This window comes from Lycium barbarum, chromosome 6 (genome assembly GCF_019175385.1).
Source record: "Lycium barbarum isolate Lr01 chromosome 6, ASM1917538v2, whole genome shotgun sequence".
Taxonomy (NCBI): domain Eukaryota; kingdom Viridiplantae; phylum Streptophyta; class Magnoliopsida; order Solanales; family Solanaceae; genus Lycium; species Lycium barbarum.
In genome coordinates, this window is record NC_083342.1 from 130,760,910 (window position 1) to 130,771,134 (window position 10,225).

Below are 10,225 nucleotides of genomic sequence, written 5' to 3' on the forward strand. Positions count from 1 at the left end.
AACTATTTCCTCTTTTATCGTTTCGTTAGATGTCTATAAAACAATGTCTGGTATTTCGCGTGAAAACTATAACTCAGATTTTAATGTTACATCTTGCAAAGATTTGGCATCCACGAAATCTAGATATATGCACTGCAGTATCATTCTGTTCCTAATTCCTATAAGCAACTATATTTCTTTCTTCAGTTCTGCAGCTAATATTATTCAAACTTCAAAAGATTATAGGATATCTTTGTGGCTTATGCAGACTTTAAATTCCAGTAGGGGCAATAAAGCGAGGTTGCATAAGAAATGGTTCTAAGGAAACACTGAATACCTGTTAGTCTTCTCCGACAAGGGAGCAAAGCATGTTTTGGGTGTAGCTGGTGCAGAACTAGGCTGGAAATGATAAGAAAACCTCACCATTTCTTTATTAATACAGTTCAACCCCTAACAAAACTGAAAGAACAGATCCAACATAGTACAATTGTCCAGTATGCTAAGCATTGCATACCGACATGCAATTGCACTAAATAAAAGGGTATTATTTTTTATAATTATGCATTCCCAATCCCCAATGGACTCCAAAATGCTTAGTCAAAATGGCCAACTTGTTACATCATCTGTTTTACCTTTGACATTACTGCAAATGAACTTGCTCAATTGCGGAAACAACTTCATCAATGCTCTTGAAGTTCCGTCTTTCTTTCAGAAGCTTCTTTGCACAGTTAAGCGCTTGTCGTTCACAATCAGCTCGTTTGGGAACCTCCTTGATTGATTCAAAATCTTCTACATGAGCTACCCCAACTATTCTCCTGTGTATTATTGAGAAAATAAGAATTTTAATCACATGCACCAAGACTTCAGAGCTATCTTGGGATTAATAACAACATAGCTCTTGAATTCAGGGAACAAGGCTTAGTTGCTTCGCATGAATGTATGTATATCCCTAAATGAACTTTCTTGGCATTAGCAGGCACTGTATCTTGTCCGCCTATATAAATATAGATACATATATATGTGTTGATACATATATACGAACGTGTGCACACATATATACTTGTTCATTGAGAACCTTTGTGCCTTCTGAGTTACCAAAATTGTCGCGGGAAACAATCTACCTTTGCTTCCCTGGGCAAGGGGTTGTTAAATTGAAAGAAAAACGGAAAAGGACAGAGAGGGAACATGCATATTGCATAGAACTAAGATTAGAAATAAGAATTCGCCAATCACCTTATCATTTTAGCAGCACCAAATCCAAGGGTGTCCTCAAAGAGTTCTTTCATGTGTTTCTGCTTTACCAGTTGTTGAAGCTCGGTATTGTTGTATATTTCAGGAAGATATGCATCACCAGGACCATCCTTGTTCTCATCCCAGAGTGCAAGAAACTTTTTATGAAAGAGGTTCCAAGTCTCTGTTATTGTCTTCAGAATCCAAACTTTATACGACTGAAAACAAACGAGTTCAACATTAAGTGCCAAAAACTATGTCAGTGTATTCTTGAATTTGCAATACTGAAAAAAGAATCAAATGTCAAGTCTACCAATAAAAATAAGCACAACTACAAGTCCTCACCGGCAAAAATCACATATCAAAACTAATAAGCTGAGGAACTCATCATTAAAATTAAATCAAGAAGCAATGGGAGGAAAGATGGGAATGGAAAATAAAGGTGGTCTATTCTCATTTCTCACTTTTTGTCCATCCCTCTATTCAAGACTTCCCCTATAGGGTGTGACCAGTAGCTTTCTCTCACAACCACTGAGAAAAATTCCACAACCGAATCTGGTCTATCAGCAAATCTTCTATGCAGATAGTTACTATTCATACCCAATCATTACAGAGAAAAGACACATTCGTCAGCATATGAAGGTCATATAAGGATCTTTCATCTCATGGGACGTTAATTTGAAGAAGTTTGAATTTTTTTTTATAAATCTAGAAATGAGCTTTAACACTAGAAAAGATTACATATTCCGAACAGTTATCGGCTTGTGAAGAAATCTATGAAGTCATTGAAATCTCAAGATCAATATTTAAATTAAAAATAATATCTTTGGAAAAGAAGCAGCATAACGACATTCCTCAACTTCTCCAGATGAATCAATCTGGCATTAGGACATATATTTGAGCAGGTGGAAGCCATATACAACTCTGCAGCCTCACAACATGCCTCAACTTTCTACAGATCAATCAATCTGGCATTAGGACATATATCTGAGGAGGTGCAAGCTATATACAATTCTATGTCCAGAATAGAAGTCCCCAATATCAAGGACCAAAATATCATGCACAAGGAGAAAGAACAGAAAGGGGGAGACAGACCTTTACTATTAAACAAGGAGTTCACAGTAAAAGAAACATGGAATAGAAAGGCCGATGTTACAGTAGATATACCTTGCGGTCATTGGCCTGATCGGCATGTCCATCTTGGGAAAAGTATGCCAGAATTAGGTTCCCAATAAATGCTCCAATATCAAAACCCATTGGCCCATAGAAAGCAAACTCCGGATCAATTACTTGGGTTGAATCATGAGTGACCATCAATGAACCAGTATGGAGATCGCCATGTATAAGAGCTTGGGCTCTCTCACAAAACCTGCAAAGTATCACATAAATATTGTTGTGATTTTGCTGCTGAAACAAACAAAAACAGATAAAAAGTCAAGCATATCAATTAGATGCACTATAAAGCAACATCTTCTACAAAAACAAGCTTACTTGGATTTAAGCTCAGCAACTTCAATCTTCAAACCATTATCGTTGCGAACTGCCTCAGCATCGGCATCAAGATAAGGAGATGTACAGCGATTATATTGTGATACTTTGTAGGGATCCGAGAAAACAACCTGCTCGGTGAGCCTACACAACTCGACGTTTCCACAAAATTCAGCAACTGCAAAAATGAATAGAGGTCAAAATCAAACAGAAATAATTGTCATGGCCATGATATAGCTGGCCCGAGTCCATCAAAACCCAAAAGTAGATAGTTTTAAGGCTGAATCCCCTTATAAGATGAAATCCCCATATGAAGGCTGAAGATAAGGGTATGGTCTCAATCTATTGGAGAAAAAAATGGTCTCAACAAAAGGCAAAGATAAAGATAAATGTCATATCGGAAGAAACAGTCACATAGATAATGAAGAAGAGACAAATCAGAAACGATAATGAAGAAGAGACAAAACAGAAACTGCAATTATAAAATGAAGTTGAATAATATGAAAAAGATCAAATGTATGCTTCGAATGATTACAATTATTGCTAAAAAAGTTCTCTAAATGGAAAGAGAGAACTTTTTAACCCACAAATCGAATGATTACAATTATTGCTAATTATATGAACAAAATTAGTACATGAGAGGCAAAAAATTCCATTTGTGTGTTACAACTTAGTTTTGTTACAAATAAATATGAAACAAGGGAGGTTCTTCCACATATATATAAAACCAAGGGAGAAGAATGTGTCGCATGTCAAAATCTCAGCAAAAGTGCATGTAATTGTCCTGTATCTAATATATACAACGAAAGTTCAGCGAGTTTCCTGAATTACATGGAAGGGAGAAGAATGTGTAATCCCCACTTGTGGGATTACACTGGGTATGTTGTTGTTGTGCTCAAGATGGGCCTAAATTGATTTAGACAAGAGAACTTAGTTAGGTGTTTTAAATCTCAGTAGCCATCTATAACAACAACAACAACAACAACAACAACCCAGTGAAATCCCACATCTTGGGGTCTGGGGAGGGTAGAATGTACGCAGACCTTACTCCTACCAAGGTAGGATGGCTGTTTCCGAGAGACCCTCGGCTCAATAGAAGCATAAAAAGGGAGTCAGATAAGGTTAAAAGATTCAAAACGATATTGCAATGAAATAATGCAAGCGACACAGTAAAACAGGATAATCAAGGAATTCAAAGCGATATGGAAATGCAAATAACGAAAGCGGCACAGGTAAAATAGAGTAATCAAAGTACAGAAAGTAGCAAATAATAACATAAATCAGAGCACGAGAAATTATAATGCGCTAATGCGCCTACTAATAAGGAAAGATAACGAGACTTATATACTAGCCTTCTATCCTAATGTGGGTCCTCCACACCTTCCTATCTAAGGTCATGTCCTCGGTAAGCTGTAACTGCGTCATGTCCTGTCTAATCACCTCTCCCCAATATTTCTTTGGCCTACCCCTACCTCTTCTGAAACCATCCATGGCTAACCTCTCACACCTCCGCACTGGGGCATCTATGTCTCTCCTCTTCACATGCCCAAACCATCTCAGTCGCATTTCCCGCATCTTGTCTTCCACCGAGGCCACTCCCACCTTATCCCGAATAGCCTCATTTCTAATCTTGTCGCTCCTAGTGTGCCCACACATCCATCTCAACATTCTCATCTCGGCAACTTTCATCTTTTGAACGTGAGAGATCTTAACTGGCCAACACTCCGCCCCATACAACATAGCCGGTCTAACCACCACTCTGTAGAACTTGCCCTTCAGTTGTGGTGGCACCTTCTTGTCACATAGCACTCCTGAAGCTAGCCTCCATTTCATCCACCCTACCCCAATACGATGTGTGACATCATCGTCAATCTCCCCGCTGTCTTGCATGATAGACCCAAGGTACTTGAAACTACTTTTCTTTTGGATGGCCTGAGCACCAAGCCTAACTTCCACGCCAACCTCCTGGGGTGTCTCACTGAACTTACACTCTAAGTACTCTGTCTTGGTCCTACTCAGCTTAAATCCTTTAGACTCCAAGGTATGTCTCCAATCCTTCAGCTTAGCGTTAACTCCGCTACGAGTCTCATCGATCAGGACTATGTCGTCCGCGAAAAGCATACACCATGGCACCTCACCTTGAATTTGTCGCGTCAATCTATCCACCACCAAGGCAAATAAAAATGGACTAAGAGCTGATCCTTGATGCAACCCTATCACAACTGGAAAGTGCTCTGAGTCCCCTCCTACTGTCCTTACTCTAGTTTTGGCTTCCTCATACATGTCCTTGATCACCCTAATGTATGCTACAGGTACACCTTTAGCCTCCAAACATCTCCATAGGATTTCTCTTGGAACTTTATCGTAAGCCTTTTCTAGGTCGATGAATACCATATGCAAGTCCCTCTTCCTCTCCCTATACTGCTCCACCAGTCTCCTCACAAGATGAATGGCTTCTGTAGTTGAGCGTCCCGACATAAATCCGAACTGGTTCTCTGAAATAGACACGCCTCTCCTCACCCTCATCTCCACCACTCTTTCCCACACTATGGTTTAGTAGCTTGATACCTCTATAGTTTTCGCAACTCTGGACATCCCCCTTGTTTTTGTATAGAGGGATCATTACGCTCGACCTCCATTCTTCGGGCATCGTTGCCGTCTTAAAGATGACATTAAACAACCTAGTCAGCCACTCCAAACCTGCCGAGCTCGCGCTCTTCCAAAATTCCCCAGGGATCTCGTCAGGTCCGGTCGCTCTTCCCCTGCGCATCCTACGGACAGCACCCTTAACCTCCTCGACCTTAATACTCCTGCAATACCCAAAATCGTGACGCCTCCCTGTATGCTCCAAATCTCCCAACACGATGTCTCTCTCCCCTTCTTCATTCAAGAGTTTGTGAAAATATGACTGTCATCTCTGTTTAATGAGAGTCTCCTCTACCAATACTTTTCCATGCTCATCTTTAATGCACTTCACTTGATCCACATCGCGCGCCCTTCTCTCCCGCACCCTGGCTAGCCTGAACAATTTCCTATCCCCACCTTTCTCTTCTAGTTCAGCATAGAGGCGTTCAAAAGCTGCCGTTTTTGCCGTCGAAACCGCCGACTTCGCCTCTTTCCTCGCTATCTTATAAAGTTCCCTATTCGTCCACATCTCCACCTCATCCTTGCTTTCTATCAGCTTCTCATACGCCATCTTCTTTGCTTCCACCTTCCCTTGCACTTCTCCATTCCACCACCAGTCCCCTCGATGCCGACCACGACTACCTGTCGAGACTCCCAACACTTCCCTTGCTACAACCCTAATACAACTAGCCATCCTATCCCACATACTGGTCGCATCCCCACTACTATCCCAGGCCCCCATATCCTTCAATTTCTCTTCCATCTCCAGGGCACTAGCCGTGGTCAAACTCCCCCATCTGATCCTAGGTCGATCATCCCCGACCCTCTTCTTCCTCGTCATCTTGACCCCTAAATCCATCACCAAGAGCTTATGTCGGGTTGTAAGGTTGTCCCTCGGAATGACCTTACAGTCTTTGCACAAACCTTTATCATCTTTCCTAAGAAGTAAAAAATCTATCTGAGTCTTAGCCGCCGAACTACGGAAGGTTACCAAGTGCTCTTCCTTCTTTGGAAAACTCGAATTGGCTATCACCAACCCAAAAGCTCTTGCGAAATCCAAAAGTGAAACTCCTCCTCCATTTCTGTCCCCGAAGCCAAAGCCTCCATGCACATCATCATAACCTCCCGAAATAGACCCGATGTGCCCATTGAAATCCCCTCCCACGAAAAGTTTATCAGTGGGTGGTATGCCTCCCACTAACTCGTCCAAATCCTCCCAAAAGCGCCTAAATGTCTTGAAATATTGGGTTTGTCCGTTTCCACTTTAGCTTTCAAATGTCAGAATTAGAAAAAAAACACATCAAGTAAAATAATTGCATAACACCCCAAACAAGATATATTCAAGAGACTCGCCGAGTCTCAAGAATTTAAGACTCGGACACATACAACTATGACTCATCTCTAATCCTTTTTCTTTTCTTTTTTCTTCTGTTGTCAGGTAAGCCTCGCTCTCTTAGCAGAAAGACGAGTGTCAAAATGATAGTAAATGTTAAGAGTGAGTGACGCGAGGCTTCAGGTGTCGTACTGAGTTTGAAATGAAAAGGGTGTATGGCTGTATTAAAATAAAAGAGAGGGATTGAAGTTTTGCATTGACTTTGATTCTTTTGAGCTAAGGGTCTATTGGAAACAGCCTCTCTACCTCATAAAGGTTGAGTTAAGGTCTGCGTACATCCTACCCTCCCCAGACCCCACTTGTGGGATTACATTGGGTATGTTGTTGTTAGAGGGATTGAAGTTTTAGATATTACAGTTTAGCCCTGGCAGTTACTAATTGAATCCCAGAAATTAGTTATGGCATTTAGGTGGTTAGTTGAGCCTGCATAAATAATTTTAATTCCAATTCCAAAGTCATTGATTCAGAATCACAACTATTTTGCCCAAAATTTCATATTTTCCCTTTTTCCCCTTTTCTTCTACTTTTCTTGAAGCTCAAGAACTGTAACAATGCAAAGCCCATACGCTTGAACAAGCAGTGCGGTAAACACTTGCAAGGGAACTAATTCTGCAAGATAGCTAGACCAACTTAGGAGGTACTCCGTGCTATAGTTGAGGTGCGCCTCACCTGGGCCGGACCACAATTATCAAAAACAAAAAGGATAACTCGACCAACTTTCAAATTTGATCATATAGTGGTTTCTGATCATTTGATTAACTATATTCATCCTCAATAAAAGTATTGCCTCTAAAAGACGGGGACAACAACAATGACAAATTATCAGTCAGAACTCAGAATGCATCACAAAGGCAAGTTTATTGAAGACAACAAGTGTATCAATGTCATGCCGATGTTTCCTTTTTCCTAACATGAAGGATGGGATGAACAAGTTACGATGTATTAACGAGTTAAAGGATATAGATTTTGAATTGGAATGTCTATTATCATCGCGCTAAATGACGGTGACTAAAAGCTTGCTGACACAAAGCTCGTCACTGCACATTTAAATCAGAAATAGATAAACTGTAATTCACCTGAACTACAATAACTTCCCCAAGGGTACAACTTTTACCAAACAAGAAGAAACCAAAGCACCTTTTTTTCCTTGTTTTTTTTTTTTTTTGGGTAACTGCAGTGTTTGGCCAGCTTGCGTGCACCTCGACTGATTCCACGGGATACCTCCCAGCAGCAACAGGTACCAGGTAACTCTGTCCACCAAGGTTAGGACAGATGGGAAGAAATCATCTAGTGTTTTTTGTACCAAAGCACATGTTCCACTCACCAATATCTACCATTCTTTTTTTTGTTTATCAAGTAAATGTATTTCCATTTATCAACATGGCCATACTGGCCATATACAAGGGGTATACCAATTAATATCTACCATTCTTACTATTAGTTTTTATAACTTTCAGTAATATTGTTTAACCTTCAGTAATATAGCTTAACCATTGTAAGAAGTATAATTATAGAAGAATCAATTATGTATATTCAAACAACTAAACCCTGTCCATCTAAACCAAAACTTTCATAAACACAGGTGCGGAAAGTGTATATGTACAGTACATATACTAATATATATGCAGTCACGTTGAGATCAATATGGCTCACCTGCACGTTTGTGATCTGTTGTCGTAAGATGCAGCAGGGAGGTGAAGAAAAGAGTCTTTGCCATATAGTCTGAAATGTGTTCTGCAAGCAATGGATACTCGACCCCAGCAATCAATCCCTTCCTCAATATGATATGAGGAGGTTCAAGATAGCGCATACTAATCAAACACATAGTCCTGTCAAAATGGTAAACCTCAGGTACGTTCTCAGGACACAGACGACCATGCTCTTTTAGTGCAGTGGCTTCAAAGTAAGCACGTTCTTTTGTCATTGGCCATGACTCTCCGATGCATCGAATATACGGAAGAGCCTGCGTATACCATCACCATTTAGAAACATATAATAAACATCATAATAGGAAAACAGTTTAATTTCCATGCACTAGCATTTTAAAAAAAAATACACTGTTAATCCCACAAATCCAGAGTAATCCCACAGGTGGGGTCTGGGAAGGGTAGTGCGTACGCAGACCTTACCCCTACCTTTAGCAGGTAGAGAGGCCTGTTTCCAATAGACACTCGGCTTAAAAAATTACACTTTTAGGTTACTGTGGATTGGTAACCCAAAAAAATGTGTCAATAACATGTTACTCCGGTTAAACAATGCTGCTAGTGTGTATCACTTAGCTCAGTGATAAATCAATGCAAAAATTTAGAGATAAACCAGTGCAAAGACTTAACATATCAAAAAAAAAAAAAAAAAAATTGACAAGTGCAAAAGCATACAAGGCAAAATCTTTGGACCTTTTAAACTTGTATGCCATTTTTAATCACTCATACATCACATAATACTGCCACAGGAATCCCTAATTGTGGAAAAATCCAAAGCATCAAACTAATGGGAATCTCTTTTAAAGCCAAATCTAACTACTTAATTGTTGACACAATTCAATACGGGGAAAAGAAATCTGAATAACTTAAAAACTACATAGCCCGTTGACTACAGGAGGAGTAAAAGATTAAGAATAATTATAGCAAGAAAAAAGAGATGAATGACACCTGTTTGATGACCATTGAACCAGAGGGAGCAACAACAATATAAACAAAGTTGAGATTCCCATCACCCACTTCCTTAATTTCAAGTTTATCGAATTCCTTGCCCAAAATAGAAACCAAAGAAGGAGTAGTTTTTATGTACTCCACTAAAGACTTCTCATCCAACGGTCGGAATCCATCGGATGCCATCGTCGATACTGTTGGTAAACGGTGGTGATGGTAGTTGGACTGGCGAATGATTAAGGGGCCAAGGGATTTAAAGTGGGGTGGGAGCTCGTTTGGATTGGCTTATAAGTTGGTTATATGTTGCTGTTTTCAGCTTTTTTGAGTGTTTGGCTGGCCAGCTTAAAGTCATTTTGTGCTTAAAATAAGCTCAAAAAAATAATTGGGTCCATTTGACTTAGCTTATCTAAAGCAGCTTATAAGCTGCAAACAGCTTATAGGCATAAGCCCATTCAAACAGGCTCTAGGTATTATTTGTTAGGTGGGGGAAAAAAACAAAAAAGCACGAGCAAAATGTTGCTGCTTGTGTATTGTATTTTGATTATTGAATTAGTTGAAAATGATTTTGGTTGACGAGAATTGATTCCCAATCTCAAGTCTCAACACTGCATGTACATACCTTGTGACATGGCTAGATTCATTTTTCCTAGTTACATTGTACTTGGTCATCTTTCGTATTTATAACTTAGGAGATTCCCAATTTTTCCCACCGTTGGCTTAATTTTAAGCTTTGTTACGAAGGAATTAGGCTTAATACATATGCAGCTCCTTAAATTTTTTTTTTTTTTTTTTTTTACTTGTGATAACATCTTATTTATACTTTTATCTATTTATTAATTAATATTTATCAAGAGATTTA

At 39.6% G+C, this 10,225-nt stretch overlaps 1 protein-coding gene across 1 annotated transcript; it reads right to left on the reverse strand.

Annotated features, from left to right (window-relative positions):
* Positions 1-385: 385 nt before the first annotated feature.
* On the reverse strand, positions 386-9,649 carry LOC132598985 (methylthioribose kinase). The gene is made up of 6 exons (XM_060312178.1): positions 9,367-9,649; positions 8,369-8,678; positions 2,701-2,875; positions 2,377-2,578; positions 1,213-1,427; positions 386-794 (listed from the first exon to the last, which is right to left on the reverse strand). The coding sequence occupies exons 1-6, from the start codon at positions 9,550-9,552 to the stop codon at positions 620-622; spliced, it is 1,263 nt and encodes a 420-aa protein (XP_060168161.1). The 5' UTR covers positions 9,553-9,649; the 3' UTR covers positions 386-619.
* Positions 9,650-10,225: the final 576 nt, after the last annotated feature.